Below are 21,292 nucleotides of genomic sequence, written 5' to 3'. Positions count from 1 at the left end.
GTAAGATTCTGGAGGTTACTTGCGCGTTGCCTTTGGGAATTCCTTTAGTTGCGTCGCTTCAGAAAGGGGGCTTTCCCGAGGTTGCTGATTGGTTGGTTCTGTGGTTCTTTGTGTGCTTGGGCGTTGGCTGGATATGAGAGTTGCGTGCTGTTGAAGTTGAGGTCAGCGAAGACGTTTAGGTCGGTCGCGGCTTGCACAAACTTAACTAGAAACGAAACTCTCAACGGAAAGAAATAAAAAGGATTAAAGGAAAAGATAGAGGTGTGGTGATCTCCTCATGTTTCCTTGAGGTGAGGAGGCTGGCATGCAGGAGCTTATAGTGAAGAGATAAGAGAGAGATTTGAGGGTGTCCTTGGTATTTAAACTCAGCTTTTGGACACCTCCCAAAATGATGTCTTGACCAATTAGAACATTGGCTGAACTCCGGTGGGCTGCTGGTTCCACCTTCCAAACCATAAATCACCATGTTATCTTATTAGTCCCGTGATCCCAAATTCCCGCTCTTTGCAGAGATAAATTTGGACATGATTTCTATAACAAGACTATAATACATTTCGCAAAGAATTGAATTACAGGAACATTTTGAGAATGCGATTTCCAACTCAGACATATCAAACATCAATATAAACCATTAAACTATTCAATAGTTATCAAAAGGGACATACACAATGAGTGATTAAAACATAATAGACAAATGTGTGGGTTACATATATGATAGGAAGTTATACATAGAAATGAGGAGTTGCTCCTTAGTTCTTTAGCACATTTTAGGCGCATATGTACATCAATAGACAGTTTTCTGTGCCCTTCTGTGAGGGTCTGTTCTCTAAGCTGGGAGGTCAAAAGTTTAGGGAAGGAATTTCCATTGTGTCCTGTGTGTGGGGGAAAACCAACCATATCGCTAATGACTTTAATCATGTGATGTTCAAAATGTGCATCTCTTTGACCATTAATCTTGGTTACTTGCTCCAAATTTGACAATCTCCTTATTCGAAGGATTTGATTATGAAGAAGTGTCTTTGTGTTAATTTTGCGAGTTCTTAGTAAGTTAGGTTTGCTTCAGGCTGGCGGTCTGGCGCCAGGCTATCAAACGTCAGATTTATGACGGGCCTCTTGTGGAATGTACGTCTGTAGAAGTGTTCTAACTTCTAATAGACTCTCTTAAATTGTCTGATTCGCGCTGAAATCCTACATCAGTATCTATCAAAAGTGGTTGAAGGAAGGAAAAGTGGTGAACCAGCAACAGGGTCATGGGCAGCCAAGGCTCATTGATGCACTTGGGGAGCAAAGCCTGGTCCATGTTGTCCTCTCCCAGCAGATGAGCTACTGTAGCTAATATTGCTCAAGATATTAATGCTGGTTCTGATGAAAAGGTGTCAGAATATACAGTGCACCACAGACCAGTCAGGGCGCCCATGCTGACCCCTGTCCACTGCTGAAAGCGCCAACAGTGGCACGAGAACATCATAACTGGATCATGGAGCAACGGAAGAAGGTGGTCTGGTCCGATGAATCACGTTTTCTTTTACGTTCAAATGCACAAAATTGATGGAAAACCAAGGAATTTGTGGGACCTTAACGATTTTTCTGAAGAACAGCAGGCAGTTTAATTGTTCAGGACAAACTGTTCAGTCAAATTCCCCAGATCTTAATCCAATCGAGCATATGTGCTGAATGAACAAGTCTGATCCATGGAGGCCCAACATTTCAATTTACAGGACTTGAAAGGATCTGCTGCTAACATCTTGGTGCCAGATACCACAGCACACCTTTAGGTGTCTAGTGGATGGCCCGATTTGTGTGTGTGTTGCTTACCTGGGGAACACATGGCACCAGGACGCACTATGGGAAGAAGGCAAGCTGGCAAAGGCAGTCCCTGCATTCCATTCAGAAGGGCTAATCCCTATACCCTAATCCCGTTAAAGGGTTTACCCTCTGGAGTGAGAGCTTTGAAGGGTGTAGGGGACCAGACAACTGTTTCTTGAAGTGCCCCTTTTGCATCATCATCATCGGGTGTCCATAGAATCGTCATGCAAAGAATCATAGGGGCCGACGTTTCCATCATTTGTACCCTTTAAAATCCTTCCTTCCGAAGGGTCCTTTGAAGTGGCCAGTTTTGAGCACTTTGGTTTGGGAAGACCATTCAATATGGCAGCCATGATTGTTTTCCTTCCAAAGTGCCCTACGGAGGGCAATACAGTCAAGGTCAAAAGTTTACATCCCCCTTTCAGAATCTGCAAAATGTTAATTATTTTACCAAAATAAGAGGGCTCATACAAAATGCATGTTGTTTATTTAGTACTAACCTGAATAAGATATTTCACATAGAAGATATTTACATACAGTCCATGAGAGACAATATGTTAAATTTATAAAAATGACCCAGTTCAAAAGTTTACATCCCCTTGATTCTAAATACTACTTCTTACCTGAATGATCCACAGCTGTGTTTTTGTTTAGTGATAATGTTCACAAATCCCTTATTTGTCCTGAACGGTTAAACTGCCTGCTGTTCTTCAGAAAAATCCTTCAGGTCCCACAAATTCTTTGGTTTTCCAGCATAATATGATCTACAATAGTTTTCACCCCCCAGCTCTTAATGCATGTTTTTTTCCTTCTGGAGCATCAGTGTGCATTTGAACCTTCTGTAATAGTTGCGTATGAGTCCCTCAGTTGTCACAGTTTGTGTGAAAAGATGGATCTTCAGAAATTGACTGATTTTGAGGAGTTCAAATACATAAAATTGCTGGAAAACCAAAGAATTTCTGGGACCTTAAGGATTTTTCTGAAGAACAGCAGGCAGTTTAACTGTTCAAGACAAACTGTTCAGTCAAATTCCCCAGATCTTAATCCAATCGAGCATATGTGCTGAACCTACAAGTCTGATCCATGGAGGCCCCACCTTGCAACTTAAAGGATCTGCCGCTAACATCTTGGTGCCAGATACCACAGCACACCTTCAGGGGTCTAGTGGAGTCCATGACTTGATGGTTTAGGGCTGTTTTGACAGCAAAAGTGTGACCAACAAAATATTAGGAAGGTGGTCAAAATGTTATGCCTGATAAGTGTATCAGCATCTTCAAGAGGAACCCCCCTGCACTCCCCCCACTCACCATCATGGACAGCACTGTAACGACAGTGGAGTCATTCAGATTCCTGTGCACCAACATCTCTCAGGACCTGACGTGGGACAATCACATTGTATCTATTGTGAAAAAGGCTTAGCAGAGGCTGTATTTCCTCCGCCAGCCAAGGAAGTTCAACCTGACACAGGAGCTGCTGAAACAGTTCTACTTGGCCATCATTGAGTATATCCTGTGTTCATCTATAACTGTTTGGTTTAGCTACCAAAACAGACAGTCAGGACTGCTGAGAGGAATATTGGTGCCCTGGTGTCCCTCTACCCAACCTCCAAGATCTTTACATCTCCAGAGTGAGGAAAAGGGCTAAGAAAATCACTATGAACTCCTCACACCCACAGCCCACTCTCTCTTTAAACTGTTGCCCTCCGGCCTGTGCTACAGAACACAGAGCACCAAAAAAGCCAGACACAAGAACAGTTTTCCCCCAGGCCATATGCCACCCGAACAACACATAACACACCTCACAACTGCACATCTGTAAAGAAGTCATCAAACCTTCATTTGTAAATAGCACATATGCGCATTCACAGTTTTGTCTATGGACATTACCTTTTTCTGTAGATTTACTACTATTGTTATTTATAATTCATCTATTCCCTATAAAATGAGTGTTTTATTACCTTAATTTTATGAATGTCTGCACTATGTTTGTGCTTTCTGTACCGGAAGCTCCTAACACCAAGACAAATTCCTTGGCAATAAAGCTCTTTCTGATTCTGATCTATTCTATAATGGCGCTTTTCCATTACACAGTACCAGCTCGACTCGGCTCGCCTCGGCTCGACTCGACTCGGCTCGACTCGGCTCTGTTTGGTTTTCCACTGTGTAAAAGTTGTACCTGTACCTCCAGCGACGCTGCAAGAAACTGCCGTGATGTAATCTTCTACGCGACACACACCCGCTGTCTGCACCTCCTCGTTTGACCACGGCGTATTCTTCCGAGTTGCCATAATATGTAATGGAATGGATATGTCACGCAATCTCTGGCCAAACTTTTTAAAAATGGCAGGGTTATTCTGGATACTATTGCTGGCGCGTGCAATGATGACGCAGTGAATAGTGACGATTCTCTCTGACCAATCAGTAGTCTGCTGTGTTTTCACGTCACATTTTAGTATCGCCTTAGCTCGACTCAGCTCGCTTGGAACCTCGCCTGAGGTGGTACGAAAAAAAGTACCTGGAAGCCGGTACAGGTACAACTTTTACACAGTGGAAAACCAAACAGAGCCGAGTCGAGTCGAGCCGAGGCGAGCTGAGGCGAGCTGGTACTGTGTAGTGGAAAAGCGCCATAAGTGGCCCACACTATTTATACAATTTCTGTTATAATGTTTGACAGCAAAAACAACCAAAAATTAAACTTCAAACACAGTACATTATATATCTTTATTAATACAATGATTTTCAAGCGCTTTGAACAGACAGATCTTGAGCAGATAAATTAATGTCCATCTAAGAAAAACACTGCATTCATTCACCAGGCAAATGAACCTCCTGAGGACACACAGGAGTTTTGAGGAGATCAAGGGGAGAGCTTTCCAAAAGTGGCACCAAACCCAAATGCATCAAGTGAAACTTCAAAATTATAATAATTAAACTCGTTGCAGTAATAATATAGTAAAATGGAAAAGAACAATAGTAATAATAATAATTATAATCATATAATAGGCCCAATTACAAAATAAGTGAGGTTGCTAACTTCATCTCAAACAAACAAAAATAAATTTCCTTTGGTCAAGTAAAAAAAGAGAACAGCGAAGACGGAACAGGAGAGCACTGCCCACGCCAGTATCCCAAGTCCATGATGTTGTGTTGTGGTTTTTTTTCTTCTTTTTCTTTTTAAATACAGTAACTAGACAGTTGAGGCTCTAAGGCTGTGGAGGAGGTGCAGAAGGCAATCTGGTTATAGTGTCACTCTGGTTCATGCTGCAGCATGCTGTGAAGGGGCGTCTGCTCTCAGACGGCAGGTGAGGGGACGTCGGGGTCAGGCTCGTTGTTGAAGTTGTTGCTGTAGTGGTGACCGGGAGGAGGGTGGTTGGGAAGAATGTCCAGTTCATCCACTTGTGGTCCGGGATGCATCACCACCAGCTGGTCCTGGGGAATGTCTGCCGCGGCCGCCGCCAGGTTCGTGATAGACTTGCTCTTCACGCACTGGAAGTCCACGTGTCGGCTCTTGCCTTCCTCCTTCTCCCAGGACATGCGGATGAAGGGTCTTTGGACGTAGTTGTAGATGACTTCGGGTCGGCCACCTGGCCGCTTTTTCACTTTCTCTTTGTACGTTGGATAACCTACAGATGCAGATTTGATATTCAAAAGCTGTGATTATCTGATGTGTCTCGTAATGGAAAAACCTCATTAAAATTAAAAATCTATACTCTCATGCTAAATTTTGGCCTTCATTGTAGCTTTCAAATCAAATATGGCACCTTTCGACTGACCTTTCACAGTTTGACTGACTCTGCTTTGTCAATGTTCAAAACACAATTTCTATTTTCAAATTTGTAATGAATTTTGAGCAAATGCTGTATAAAATAGTTTCACATTTGTGTCCCTGGACCACAAAACCTTAAGTAGCACGGATACATTTGTAACAATAGCCAAAAATTACAGTATATGGGTTAAAACGATCTATTTTGCTTTTGTGGCCAAAAATCATTAGGACATTATGTAACGATTGTTTCATGAACATATTTTGTAAAGTTTCTACCGTAAATATATCAAAACGTAATTTTGGATTAGTAATATGCATTGCTAAGAACTTAATTTGAACTTTAAGAGCAATTTTCTCAATATTTAGATTTTTTTTGCACCCTCATATTGCAGATTTTCAAATCACTGTATCTCAGCCAATGACCGTCATATCCATACATCAATGGAAAGCTTATTTATCTTTCAGATGTTGTATAAATCTAAATGAAAAGAAAATACCCTTATGACTGGTTTTGTGGTCCAGGGTCACATTCAATTTTAGCAAATTTGAATGCATCTCATTGGCTATCATTACGTTTTGGCCCACAGTCATCCTGATTTGTAGATATCAATATCATGTCAGATTTGAAGACAATAATAAAACATTTGGTTCTCAGATTTGTCATGACCAAATGTCAAACCTGATATCTGCTGCCATCCTTGATTCATTGTCATTTCAGAGAATTAAAATTTTTGGATGAACTACCCCTTTAAATTATTAAAATGAGACTGCATGTTTGAAAATGTATGTATGATGTTGTAAAAATAGTATGTAAGACAAAGGATTCTTACCTTCGATACCCAGTCTAATTTTCTTGAGTCCTCGCTCTTTTAAAACTGATTTGGCTACATCACGGTTTTCAATGTACTTGAAGAAACGATACAGTTTTGTACTGTATATAACTAAAAGGGGAGAGAAAATATATCCATTTTAATACATTTGCTGTAGCCACAGACAAAAGCAACAATGATGCACTGAAATTTCAGCAACCAAAGGGCTGAAATGGCATGTTTTGACTTAGTGTTAAACTAAACAGGCAAAAACGTCAGCTGTTTGAACACTAGGAATAGGCTTTTTTATCAATCATTTTAATTAACAAATATGGATTCTTAAATCCAAAGATACATTTAGTCCAGGCTTTTTTCTTTTGATGCACAAAGGAAATTTTAATAAACATTATTTGTGGCACACCTGGATGCAATCAGACAACTGCTCAATCAATTAGTGCCTCAACCATAGAAAGACATCACTAAAACAGCTTGAAAACAATACATCATGTAACATTACATTTAAAAAAAAAATCCATTCCGTGTCCAGTTTATTAGTTATCTAGAAAAAAATCTAGAAAGGAGCATTTTTATAAATAGATGTACTATACTACATATTCATGATATTTTACTTAAAGAGATAGTTCACCCAAAAATGAAAATTTTATGTTTATCCCCGGGGCATCCAAGATGCAGGTGACTTTGTTTCTTCAGTAGAACACAAACGCAGATTTTTAACTCAAACCGTTGCAGTCTGTTAGTCATTTAATGGCAGTGGATGGGCACCAAACCTTTGAAAGTAAAAAAAAAAAAAAAAACATGCACAGACAAATCCAAATTACACCCTGCGGCTTGTGACGATACACTGATGTCCTAAGACACGAAACTATTTTTTTTGCGAAAAACTGAACAGTATTTTTTATCATTTTTTACCTTTGATATACAGTCATGTCCAACAACTGTCCCGAGCGCGTGCTCAGCATCAGGCACGTTACCCGTGTACGCACTCTGGCGTAGTATACGCAAACGCCGGAAGCAATCATTTACGTGTATACGACACTCATTGTTTACACAGTGCACAGAGATTGTGTGTATAGCGGCTATTCAAAATGGTAATAACTTGCGCTTCTCCTGATTGTTTAAATCGATTTAAAGCTAAAAGATTACGTTTGCTTGCACGAACTCATCCGAGACTCTTGACTTTTCACAGATTTCCTCATCCGGCGTTTGTGTATACTACACTAGAGCGCGTACACATGTAACGCACTGAATGCTGAGCTGAGTTGGACATTGCTGTGTATCAAAGGTAAAAAATGATATAAATGCTGTTCAGTTTCTCACAAAAAAACGATTGTTTCATGTCTTAGGACATCAATGTATCGTTACAAGCCACAGGGTGTAATTTGGATTTGTCTGTGCATGTCTGTTTTTTTTTTTTACTTTCAAAGGTTTGGTGCCCATCAACTGCCATTAAATGACTAACAGACTGCAGTTTGTATTCTACTAAAGAAACAAAGTCACCTACATCTTGGATGCCCTGGTGGTAAGCAGATAAACATCACATTTTCATTTTTTTGTGAACTAATCCCTTTAACATATTGCATTTAATTTACGATTTAATAAATCTGTCACAAAAACTGTTTTTCATTAGAGCACTTCAACCACGAAATTAGGGTAAATATAAAAAATATATAATTAAAAATGATTAATTAATTATTTTAAAAAATATACTTTATTTTCAGTTTCTGTAAATACTTAAAAAAAACACTTGTGAAATGTTTTCAAGAAATACATAAAAGTTCATGTGATTACTTTGTGAATACTCCTCTCCCATCTGAGGTGGGTACTCTTCGTCCCAGTCCACCACGTCATCGTCTGTGAGCACAACTATGTGACACTCCCTCTCTCCACTCTGAGCGCTTGCCACCATCAGAGGAAGCACCATCTCCTCCAGATAGAACTCAAACTGCCGCCGAGCGCCGTCATTGGACAGTTCATGCATCAGGGCACCTGAAGAGACAAACTCGGTCAATAAACAAAAAACTAAGGAAAAACCAAAGCAGGCAAATCTGTGAAGTATTAGGCAGAAAATATTAAAATACTACAGCATGACCTCTAGCTGAATAAAAAGAACCTTAAATTTAAACATTTGAAACTGCAGCACTGTGGTAAAATGTAGTAGATTGTATGTTTTTACATTTTAAATGTATTACTAGTTGTCGTGCTGAATTTAAGTTTTTAAAAAGACGCTGCAGAGCATGACGTCATATCACGACCGTTGCAGGAGCATCCGAGGGAATTTCGCATGCTCAAAGTCTAGTGTGACCGCGGCTTTACAAAACACAAAGTTTTACCCTTCACTGCAGCAGGTGATGTAATGCTGAATTTCTCCAAATCTATTTTAATGAAGAACTCATCCACTTCTTGGATGGCCCGAGGGTGTAAATTTGTATCAAAATAGTATTTTTGGGTGAACTATTCCCTTAATGTGAATCTTGTGTATTAGGAGGGCAGTTCAGGAATTACTCACTCAGGTCTCGGCACTTGATAGTACTGTAGTCAAAAGAGATGCACAGATAGTCGCACGCTTCCCTCAGCTCAGGAATGGAGATTCCATCAGGACAACGGATTATCCCAGATTTATAGTAATCCTGCCAGTTAGAGAAAGAACAGACAACACAAAAGATGACATTACAGAAGCTGCACCGCTTAAAGAAACACATGGATGTAAGCCATCTTCATGTGCACTGCAGCTCACAATCATCAAGTGTTGATGATTTTTAACACTATGGATGCACAATATACTGATACCACAAAATAGCATTAAACATAGGACACCATACCAGAAAATTTAGCTGTATGTGCTCATTTCCCTTATTTTTACATCTAAATCTTAATCACTTACCTTAAACACTCACTTAAAGCTATATTCACTCAAACTGAATCTTTAAAAACACTAATAATTTAATATACATTTAAATATGAGCTTTATCAAATATCAAAATAAACATACAGTTTTTATTTTGTACATTCATTAGTTTTATTTGTGTTTTACTTATTTATTAAAAAAACACATATAACTTATAACTTTATAGCCAAATAGCTCACAAAAGTGATGCAGGTTCAAATCCCACTCTTCATTACCTCTTCCATAAAAATAGTGATTATTGTATTGCATTTAAATTGATCCTGCAAATAGCACGCTTGTCTGTTCAAGCTTTGGCAGTCAACACATCCACTCTCCGGATTACTATTCAGTGTCATTGTTTGAATGCACTCATCTGATTTTATCGACTGTCTACAGTGCTCTGAGCTACAGCGGCACAATAAACAGTGTCCTGAGACACAAGAGACACTGCAGCAAAGATCATTACAGCAGGATATACAGCAAAGCTGATGACAGGCTTATGCTGCACTTAACGTCATTATTTAAAAGCTGTGGCTGGAAGCTCATTATGAGATGTTCCCAGAGCCGAAGCAGCCCACAGTGAAAGCCTGTGACTAAACCACAGACCTGTCTTAAAGACTAATTTACCCATACAAATCAACTTTATCAGTGCACTGTCTCCAAATTAACAAGTTTAAAATGTTATCCCTCATCCTGCTACCTAAACACAAGAGTCCATTACTATTTTATTAACCAAAGCTAAGGATTTGTGAGACTGCAGCATCTTAAGTGGGTTGCTCATGGGGGGAAAAAAGCAGCATAACGTGCCAAACCACGGGTAGGAACAGGTGTGTTATATTAAAAGAAACCTTCTGTACGTGTGATTTATTCGCCTGTAGAGTTTGGTGTGAGACCAGCTTCAATGTGTGTAGTGAAACTAGGGCTGTCGCGGTAAAGGAATTTCCCTTGCGGTAATTTTGAGTGGCTCAGTAGCGCGATATGCGGTATTACCGCCATTATATATATATATATATATATATATATATATATATATATATATATATATATATATAGAGGTCGACCGATGTATCGGTTTTGCCGATTAATCGGCACCAATAGTTGATTGGCGGAATTATCGGTTTTGCCGATAGTTTTTCTGGGTTGCGTTCTTTGCTGAAGCGGCTCACACTCCGCTGTCATAGAGTATGAGAGGTTAAAGACACCAATGCTTAATGTCAGGATTGTTACCATTTATTTGCATTGGTTCATTTCAAGCTGGTCATATTGTTAGCCAGCAAAGTTGCAGATTTAAAGACGTGACTTGAGAAAGCAAACTGTTCATTCAGCCGACAGAAATCCTGCTGCGCCACAGCGCGCCATTCATAGTTTTACATTTCATCATATCTGTCCCAAATCTTTGTTAATGTTCATAAAGACTTGACCCTGGGCTGGAAGATTGAGTATTGTGCATTTAAGCGAAACGTTTGTATTTCTGTAGCTGTAATAAAGTCTGCATGCTTCATATAGAGCTATAATTTATGTTTGAGCCGTTTCTTCAGGCCGCTGAAGCATGGTAGTTACGCACTTTATTTCACAATGCCAGTTTTCCTTATTCTTATTTGATTTTAATAACTGATCAACAAAAATATGAATTAAAAATTAAGATAAATATGATACAAAACGAAATTCGTTTAAGAAGGGATTTTCCACAAATAAAAACGTACGAAGTGGTCAAAAAATTGTGTCTAAGCCTTTCCAATTCTCCCGGCGTATTGCCGTCCAATTCATACCACGTCCTTTATGACATTTACAAATTACACAAATTTATTTCGTAATAAACAGATGGAATTGAAACAAAACACAAACAAATAATATTTAAACAATGTAAAACAAAACAAAAAAAAAATCTTAAATGGCTACAACAATATAGATCGCTCTTTCTCTTTTCTTTTGATCTCTTCTTTAAACTAATATTTGCCGCTTTTTTTGATCATTCTTCAAGAAAACATTTGCCCGTTTGGTGATTAAATAAACTGTTTTAGACTTCCCCTTGAACTACACGCGACGCGTCCTGTGTGTGATACCAGCGAGTTGTCCGCGCAACGCAGCGCCGCACTTTTGCCCGGTTTCATTAAGGGTGGGTGAAAAATGGATTCTCCTATGCATCACAATCCTCTCTTCAATGAGCTTGTGTTTTCCCCCGCATATGGCACGTGTGCGGGCTAGAGACACGGCTGGCTTCACTGCACAGAATTTGCACTATGAGACACATGCGCATTTCTTGTTTCGAATGCAGTACTACTAGATGCACTAAACTTGCGCACTGACAGACTTTCACTTTCGCTTTGTGTTTGTTCGTCCTAAAAAGCTTGATTGTGGATGCGGTTAAATGCACTTGCATTTTCAAATACTTTTATACGAAACTGATGTAAAGAACACACCGTCAGTTATGTTTTCCGAGCAGGAAAAAACATCTGACATATCGAAATAGATCTGTGCATTCAATTAAGCCTGTTTAAGAAATAAAGCAAATTTAGCACAAAATAAATTTGATATAAACTGTAATTAAATTGAATCTTAATTTTAAGGTGGAGGTACTGACATACAGAGATTCCAAATATAAACAACAAAAATTCAAACTGCAATTTTACATGATGTTAAAATGTAAAGATTCTCACCCCTTTACAATGAGCCCATCTGTCAACTAAATTTGATGAAAGCTGTGGAATAGAAGTGTTGTTCCTTGTTAGAGTGTGTTAATTTCAACATTTACTTATTTATTGTTAAATTTTGAAGTTTAGTTTGTTAACATTAATGAATTATGAAGTAATTTTAATGATCAATATATAATTAATATTAATATTTTTATTAATTTACAAAGTATGGTTTAGTACTTTTTAAAAAAAATAGTAGAGCACTATTTTAGTTGCCTTTCAATATCCATTTTCAAAAACTATCGGTTAATTAATCGGTATTGGCCAGTGTGGTCCAACCTAGCTATCGGTAAAAACCAATATCGGTCGACCATATATATATATATATATATATATAAATAAATTGTGTGTAGGCTGTTACATACAATGTAAGGTCATATTCAGAAATCAATAAACAGTTAGGCGCATCCTCGAATCTAACTGGACAAGAGACTTTTTCTGTCAGTATTTCACCTGCATGTTTTAGGCGAGCTGCCAGTCAGTGCAGTTTCATTGTTACGCCACAAGATGGAGGCAAGAGTGAGTCTTAAAACCGTTCATTCAACTACACGTTCAAAAACGCTTATTTATTCAAAGAGAGACGTAATGAAACACGATGTTGAAATCATTTTAACTTTAATCGCCACTTTTAAAGGCTCAGCTGACCAGCAGAGCGTCGATGCTAAGACAGAGAGATTTCACTTTCCTTGGACATGACAAGCTAGTTTCACATACATACCTGACTCGATCTGAAAGACAGACAAAAGGTAATCGCACAAGCTCAGTCGATCTCTCTCTCATTCGCTGTCTGTTTAGGCTTAAGTGCATATCTACTGAGCCTCATAATAAACACATTATGTTATCATTACTAACTTATTACTAATTTAATATTCAGCACACAGGCATTAAGTGAGAAGGGCAAAACCTTAGGAAAAAAGAAAACAGGCAAATATAAAAAAAGTGAAACAGTAAATGTGAGACGCTGAGTAACAAAGACATACCAGAATGGCTCTAAACACAGTGGAGCTGATGCCTTCTGCCACCTCATACTCTCCTTTCTCATTAGGCCGGGTGAAATTGTGTTCCCGTCCAGATCCAAACATTCTACAGAAAAAGGAAAATGCATTAAAAATATATTACAGATTACAGGCTGAGCTACAGTCAAAACCAAACATTATTCAGACACCAGATATAATTTTTTACTAGTGGGTGCAGAGCAACATAGTTCATTTATGTAACTGAGGATAGCAAAAAGTAAACTGTGACATATTATACCCCAAAATTCTTCATACAGTAGACTACCAGTAAAATTGATTACATAAATTTGGGACCAAAAATTATTCAGACACTGAATAACCTGACCATGTTTTGCCCAAGGATTTTTTTTTTTATTTAATTGCTAATGCAAACTTTTTACACCACAGACTAAGAAAAATTAAGCATTGCTTGTTAATTGATCAACAAAGTATTTATAGTTGTGTAAATGTTGTCAGACAGTTGTCCAGATCTTTGGTTGACTGTAATCCATTACATACCTTTTTTTAATCAAAGTTACCTGACATTATCAATGTCATGAATGTGTTCTAAAACAGTTTAACTCTTGAGTTCTTGTCATATTACCATTTTCTAAAATCTGAATACATTTTGGTTTGACTAAATCAAAGGGCTAGTTCTGTCATCATCTACTGACCCTCATGTCATTTTTCCTTTTGTTATTTTTTGTGTGATCTTAAAATGTCTTAAATTCAGTTTTGATCAAATTTAAGGTAATAGTCTTGTAACAAATCATTTGCATTTTCCGAAAGTCTTAAAAGGACAGTTCCATAAATGAAAACAATGTTGTCAATTTCTCTTGTCACTCCAAACCAATAAGACTTCATCTTCAAAACAAAAAACGAGATATTTTAATGAATCCTAAAAGATTTCTGTCCCTCCATTTAAAGTCCATGCAACCAAAATGTAAAAGATCCACACAGGATTGGAGGCATCGTAAAACAAACCCAAAATGAATGTGGATGGCCCCTGACACACACAATGTGTGAGTTTTTACCATCCGTCATGTGCTATGCATCAATCGTTGTTTAGTTAAACCTAAATTATGTTTGTTCAGATCGCTTGATTCATTTGGATTTGTGGAAGCCTTTTTGGATCCTCTACAGTCAAACCAAAAATTATTCATTTTTGATATCAGATATCACTTTTTTTTACTATAGTTTATTAATGTAAGTGAGGATAGCAAAATAAAGTAACCTGTGACATATTATAACCAATAATTCTTTATATAGTGGACTACCAGTAAAACAAACATTTGGGACCAAAAATTTAGACACTTCGACCTGACCATGTTAATACAACCTTTTTACACCACAGACTGAACAAAATTAGACATCGCTTGATAATTGGTCAACAAAGTATTGATAGTTTAGTAAATATTGTCATAACAGTTGTCAGAATTTTTGGTTGATTGCAATCCAGTTTAACTGTGTTATTGTCATATTTTATTACCATTTTCTAAACTATAGTGAATAAACCGATAATGTTGAAGGTGTCTGAATAAATTTTGGTTTGACTAAGTCAAAGGGCTAGTTCTGTCATCATCTACTCATGATCTATGTCATTTTTCCCTTTGTTATTTCCCTTTGTCTTTTAAAATGGCTTAATTTTAGTTTTGATCAAATTTAAGGTAATAAAGTATTGTAACAAATGGTGTAACAAAAGGCTCCATTTTCATTTTCAGAGGTCTTAAAGGGACGTTGTCAATTTCTCTCATGTCACTCCAAACCAATAACACAATCTTCAAAACACAACTCAAGATATTTTTATTGAAACCTAAGAGATTTCTGTCCCTTTCCCCTGAAAGTTTTTGCAACCAAAATGTAAAAGATCCAAACAGGTTATTAACGGCATTGTAAAACAAATCCATTTTATCATATGTCATGTGCTGTGTGTCAATCATTGTTTAGATAAATCTAAATTATGTGTGTTCAGATGTCTTGATTTATATGGATTTGTAAAAGCCTTTTTGGATCTAAGTTTTAGTTACTTGGACTTTTAATAGAGCAACAGAAACCTCTCAAGTTTCATTAAAAATATCTTGTTTCAAAGATTAAATAATGTCCTATGGGTTTGGAACAATATGAGGATGTTGTTGACAGAATTTTCATTTTTGGCTGATCTACCCCTTTAAACTTAGGTACGGAAAAACAGGAATTGGATACGGCCTATTGTGAAACTTCAGTAAAATCTCTTGAAACATATCAGCAAAATACAATACTGATCAAACTCTAATTCATGTTTTGATATATTAGTATGTAAACCGCTTTCAATACATACTGAAATGTGTTTTAGTTTGAATAAAACACGTCTTAAAGATCATTAGATACATGATTTATTCAGAGAATACCGGTTTGTTCTGTATAGACAAATGGTATTCATTTTATTTGTGCAGGTCTTAAAGTCTTACATTTAATTTTAAAAAACCTGAGTAAGGCATCTTATTTGCATTCAAATCTAGTTTCAAAATGTTTTTCTGGGAAACCTCCAGGCAGATTAGCATTAACACTACAAATGTGGTCACAAGCCTCTGCATACGTTTTGAGTGATAAGATCACAAAACGATTTGCATCCCACTTGTATTTTTATCAGACAAAATTAATCTTCTATACTTTGCGTACATTTTTTCATGTTTTAAATGACATAAAGGTGATCAGACACCTTCAAGACAGAACTCTTTGACAGCTGACTGGTCTGCTCCTTACCTTCCCAGCATGGTGTTGGGCTGTGCTGTGAAAATGGAGGGGTCCACCACGAAGCGAGTGTTGTCCACAATAAGCGTGACCTTCTCTGATGTGCGGACGCTGCGGGCTCCATCTTTGACATTCTCGTAGACGAAGACCATCTCACCAGGGACCATGCTCTTGTATGTGCCCTCTGAGCTGGACAAGCTACTGTTGCGGCTGCTGGCCACCCCACTGCTGTTGCTGCTGGGAGAGATCCTCTGAGGCCTGGGGCTGCTGGGCCGTGATGAGCCGCCTTCGCGATCTGCTCGTGTGACATATACAGCATGATGACAAACCACGGTACTAATATGAACATCCACATCAACTAAATGACAAAAAAAACTTCTCATACCGCTGTTGTGTTGGCGTGTGGGTGAGGTCACGTTGCGAATACAGGGTGTGAGCTGGCCTTCGCCACGTTCGTGTGAGGAGTCCCGAGAGCGGTCACTGGAGCGACGTCGATCTCTGGATCGGTCACAGCCTCCACTGGCACCATGCATGTTCATTTTCACCTGGACTGTCTAACACATCTGGCCACTGTGGGGAAGCGAAAAACAGAGAGAGACTTTAGGAAACAACTCTGAGGACAAGACCCAGTGTCAAAATTTAGCGCCTCTCGAGAGGAACAGACTCCCAGTGTAATTTAAGGTGAAATGGCTCCCACAACACCACAGAGAGCTAATGTCATGATTGTTCACATCTCTACACAGTAAAACTAAGACCAGACTTATTATAGTTAACTAAAATGAAGTTTTTCGATACATGAAACAAATAAACACTGACTAAAATAACATATAAAAAACATTTCTTATTTTCGTTTAGTTTAACTTGATGTACTTAAATAACTAAAACTAAAATAATTAATTAAAACTATATATTAAAAAAAAAAAAAAATACACAGATGTTCAAAAGGTTTGGAACAGTACAATTTTAAGAAGTCTTGTCTGCTTATCAAGACTGTATTTAATTAATCAAAAATCAGAAAAAATAATTTACTGCAATGTAAAATAGTTTTCTATTTTAATACACTTTAAAATACTATTTATTCCTGTGATGCAAAGCTGAATTTTCAGCATCATTACTCCAGTCTTCTGTGTCACATGACCTTCAGAATATATTCTAATATGCTGATTTATTTTGTTGGAAACAGTTTGATAAAAGAATAAATAAAGTTCTTAAGAACAGCATTTATTTACAATAGAAATAATATACATTATTTAGATACATTACAATAATATACATTTTTCTTTCTTGAAATAAATTAATACTTTTTTTCAGCAAGTATGTGTTAAATTGATGAAAAGTGATAGTAAAGACTAGATGTTAATTAGTAAAGTAATGAAGATAAAAATCAGCTTTCAAAGAAAAAAAAAATATTTTAAAGTACATTAAGTTAAAAAACATTTTAAATTGCACTAATATTTCATAATATTGCTGTTTGTTTCTGTATTTTTATTTACTTTGAGAACAAATTACTTGCTTTACAAACTTGAACTTTATAGTCCTGCCTATCAACAGAGATGCAGCAAAGATGCAGCAGATGCAAATTTGTTTTGTTACCATGCACTTTAGAAATACCCTATAATACCTTATAATACTTTGCAACCAGATGTGGTTAACAATAAGGGGGTTACTGATAGGGATGAAAATCTTTTATAAGCTCATGACTCAATTCAGGCACTCACTTCTCAATGCACAGGGCCCTATAAATTTCCGCAATGCAAAAAATGCTGACAGAATTATGGAATCCAGTCATAAAAATGAAATTTAGTGCATAACGCAGAATGTCATGGCATTTGTCAAAGTTTGGATGAATTTGTCAAAAGTTTGTCAGCATCTATAAATATTAAACTGCAAAAAGACTATTTAAATAGAAATCCTACATGTTCTGTGGGTCTCTGTGTGAATGCGTTTTTGAGTTTTATATTACTATTTACAATAGACAGTTCACTAAACTAAAACTAAAAGCAATGCTACGGTATAATGTGACCATAAATGCTGCAAAAACATGTTTACTGAACAGATAAAACCAATAAACGCATACCCAAGACACCCTTTAATGTAATTCACACCACCACATTCATGATACTTGTTTATGCCAGACGCTCAGGCAGGAATGTAGCATATTTACAGTGACTACGAATATCCAAATAAACAACAGAGTGAATAAGGCAAGCAGATGAGAGCGATCGCACAGGATTGAGAGAGGGTGTGTTTGAACGGCTTCTGTCCCAGTTGATCAGGAAGTGCCTGGGGTGAATTCAGCTGGATGTCATGAGTGCAACAAACAGGAGAAACGGGGCCTGGGCCCTGGTGTTTGTCACACTACTGACTCACTGTGTGCATACACACCTGTAGAAAATAAATGAACAGTAGCACTATTGTACTACCATGGATTTTGGTTGTCCCATGTTTAAGTTATCATTTGTGTACAGCACCACTCCCTCTGCGCACAGCGCTTCTGTTTTTTTTTTTTTTTTTCCAAAGCTCAGGAAATTCCAAAGATAGTTGTCCATTTAAACCAGTCCCTTAAAATAAAACAACAAATACAGAGAGACAGAGACCACCCCTTTTCTTCCTCACCCATGCACTGAGCAAATAACATAGATGAGGACTTCCGATAAACCCTTGGCATGTTTCTCCTGTTTCTGTGTCAAGTACCATATATTCTACTCTAGATAACAATAGAGTCCGTGAATTAAATAAAAACATTGCTGGCGCACGAAATTATAAATCAAAGGTCTTACAAAGTCTCTAAAACCACAAACTGTTAACCTTTGAAATCTGGAGGTGACTCACAAGTAGACCAACCAGTTGTTTTAGTAAACGCTTACAAGGAAGTGAATTGGTACATTTATCATCCTGTAGTGTGTGAGTAATCTGCAGCATATACACACTTTACAATACTCATGTGATACTGGTCGTGCCACAAAAGTACAAGCAGACCATTCATTCGGATGCTTTTCTCATAACCTGATATAATGTAATTTAATAACAAAGCAATTGCTTTCAAAATGCTTTTTTGCTAACAGAAATGTTTAGGCATTCAAATTAAGATTTTAGACAACTGAGTCACAATTAAACATTTCCAAAAATGATATAACATGTTTATGTATTGAAATATTTACATTTAGATTTTTTTTTAAGCATGGCTTAATTCTCTGATGCATGTGGTCATTCCAACAAATAAAAAAAATAAAAATTATACCATCCAGGATGTGATGTTACAACCAAACCATCACGACATGATTTACTTTTCACTCATTCCCATATTTTACATATAAAGCTGTTTCCTTTATGTAATTTTAATAACACTATTTAATACTGGAACTTATATTCTATTGCAAACACATTTAGTGAAGAGAATTGAAATCATTATATTTGTTACAGAGGAAGCCTAGTAATTTTTTAAGAGGAAAACATATACACAGCACACTTAAAGCACATAATTTTGTCAACCTTATTAAATCACATTTGCCTTTCACACAAAATATAATGATCCTACATTTTAAAAGACAATGTAATAATGTTATAGAGGTATTTTATTCTAAAGCTTTATTGTTGAGTGCAGATAACAACGCCTAATAGTTTTAGTTTCTATATTGTTTTTCTATGTAACGTTAAACTCCTAATTCGTGCATCAGAGGGTTCAGTGTTTATGTACTTTTAGGGCCACATGAGAATATCTGTAAATAGCCCGATTTCATAACATTAGTCATTCATAATGTTTTTAAAAACTCTGATAGCCAAAAGCGACAGGACTGACATCCGTCCAACTGATCAATGACTGATCGAGCGGATGGTGTGTCATCCTGCCAGAGAGTCGATACATGACAAAAAAGAAAAAACGACAGCAAAAACACCATTTGACGTGTTTCACTTATTAATTAAACAGGGATTTGTAATTAAACGTGTGATTATGTCTAGCGTGATGTTTAACAGCGGACTCATCTTCACACACAAAACCTCAGCGGACGTTACAGAACTATTGAGGCTAGCTAGCCACCGAAGCTAACTAACAAAACAACAGACGTTTGGATAAAGAATTAAACGAAGTCTTACCTTTTTACAGTGTCGTGAGCATAGTTTGTAAAGTAGGTAATTACTGGTCTTCTGTCGTGAGGTAAACAGTAAAGAATAACCATCAAATTTTAAAGAGGACCATCAGCTTTTTCTGAAAAACCGAATTTGATCTCCAACTGCTGTGCTGACAGGAAACGCGACTTCACTGAAGTATCGCGAGAACTGCGTAGTGTAGTCTTTGGGCTTTTTGAAGTTGATTAGATTACAAAAAGTTCAACAGAAAGAAAGACAGAAAAGGTAACACAAAGTAAATCAGTCTTGCTTAGTTTGTTGTGTATGTAATATTGTGTACAGTTAAAAACATTCAGTTGGTCCACATTTTTAGTGCAATAGTTGGACGTGTATATAAATATATATATAAAAAGGGACAATTATTTCTTGAAAATACATTTAAAGTGTCAGTACGGTACACCGAAATGAAAACAATGAAAACAGAACAGAGAGGCCTACTACAAGGTTAAAACATTGTCCTTTGTAGCATATGTCCTACTCTTTGTTTAAAAATTATGCATTACAATTATTTAAAAATAAATTAAAATACAATGTGAAAATAAATACAAAAAACAAGACATAAGGAAAGCAGTCCTCCTTCTTTCTCAGAGTACAATAGTATATTTTAATAGACACTGTTTCCTACTGTGTCCTACTCCTGCACTAACATAACACTTTTTATTACGATTTAGAGCTCATTAGCTTTTCAAAACATCAGTTTTGACCATGTCAGTTCAAGATCCACGCCGCACCGTCCCCCTTTCTTAAACGTCTGATGGATGGGTTGTTGGTTTTCCCTTTTTGCTCCTTTTGGGAGTCGTTTATTGAGGGTATGATGATATTGTTGAGCTTCAGCTGAAGCCAGTCCTGTCTTTCTAACATCTCTTTGTGTTCCCGAACATTGTGCATGAGCTGAACTTCACTGATTGACCTTTTGCTGTTGCAGATGGAGATATGAAGTGATCAGATTTGCATTTAAATCATTAAATGAAAACAAAATGAACATCTTGGACCAACATTGCATCTTATTCTCTCTTACCTAAGTGGTAATCCCTCCACATACAGCAAACTGCAAAGACCCCACAGTGCAATAAAAAGCATGATTTTCTCCAAAGAACGTATGGGTGGCATAGTGATACCTGTAGAATAAATTAAGGATAGGATACATTCTCTAATTTACAAGATAGATTGTGCACGATACAGAGACATTGGCCTCTAAACTTACCAAGTCTTGTTGTCTTTTATTTGACTGCTTTGGTATTTTGTAGCTGCTGTGCTGAGAGGGTCCATGTGTTGTTCGGTGTTGTATTTGTGCGTTGGGGCAACTCTTCCTCTTTTTATATGCACAGGCCCCCTCCCGTTGGTCATTGATGAGCTATCTCCATTATTGATGGTGATGTCATCTATGCTTTGATGGAGACTGGCATGCACATGACGACACATGACTACCAACACCCCCACTAATTCTGTTTTCAACACCTT

General features: G+C 37.3%; 2 protein-coding genes across 2 annotated transcripts; both read right to left on the bottom strand.

Moving 5' to 3' along the window:
* Nucleotides 1-4,512: 4,512 nt before the first annotated feature.
* Nucleotides 4,513-19,943, bottom strand: btbd10b (BTB (POZ) domain containing 10b). Its single transcript, XM_073836841.1, has 8 exons — nucleotides 19,799-19,943; nucleotides 16,089-16,273; nucleotides 15,716-15,998; nucleotides 12,959-13,061; nucleotides 8,908-9,028; nucleotides 8,190-8,387; nucleotides 6,402-6,512; nucleotides 4,513-5,428 (listed from the first exon to the last, which is right to left on the bottom strand). Exons 2-8 carry the CDS (start codon nucleotides 16,240-16,242, stop codon nucleotides 5,097-5,099), a joined length of 1,302 nt encoding a protein of 433 aa, XP_073692942.1. The 5' UTR covers nucleotides 16,243-16,273; nucleotides 19,799-19,943; the 3' UTR covers nucleotides 4,513-5,096.
* A 596-nt stretch (nucleotides 19,944-20,539) lies between these two features.
* On the bottom strand, nucleotides 20,540-20,941 carry pth1b (parathyroid hormone 1b). Its single transcript, XM_073835764.1, has 2 exons — nucleotides 20,850-20,941; nucleotides 20,540-20,747 (listed from the first exon to the last, which is right to left on the bottom strand). Exons 1-2 carry the CDS (start codon nucleotides 20,939-20,941, stop codon nucleotides 20,540-20,542), a joined length of 300 nt encoding a protein of 99 aa, XP_073691865.1.
* Between the last annotated feature and the right edge of the window lie 351 nt (nucleotides 20,942-21,292).

The sequence above is a fragment of the Garra rufa genome, chromosome 3 (genome assembly GCF_049309525.1).
Source record: "Garra rufa chromosome 3, GarRuf1.0, whole genome shotgun sequence".
NCBI classification, from domain to species: Eukaryota; Metazoa; Chordata; class Actinopteri; order Cypriniformes; family Cyprinidae; genus Garra; species Garra rufa.
This window is presented reverse-complemented; position numbering and strand designations above follow the sequence as displayed.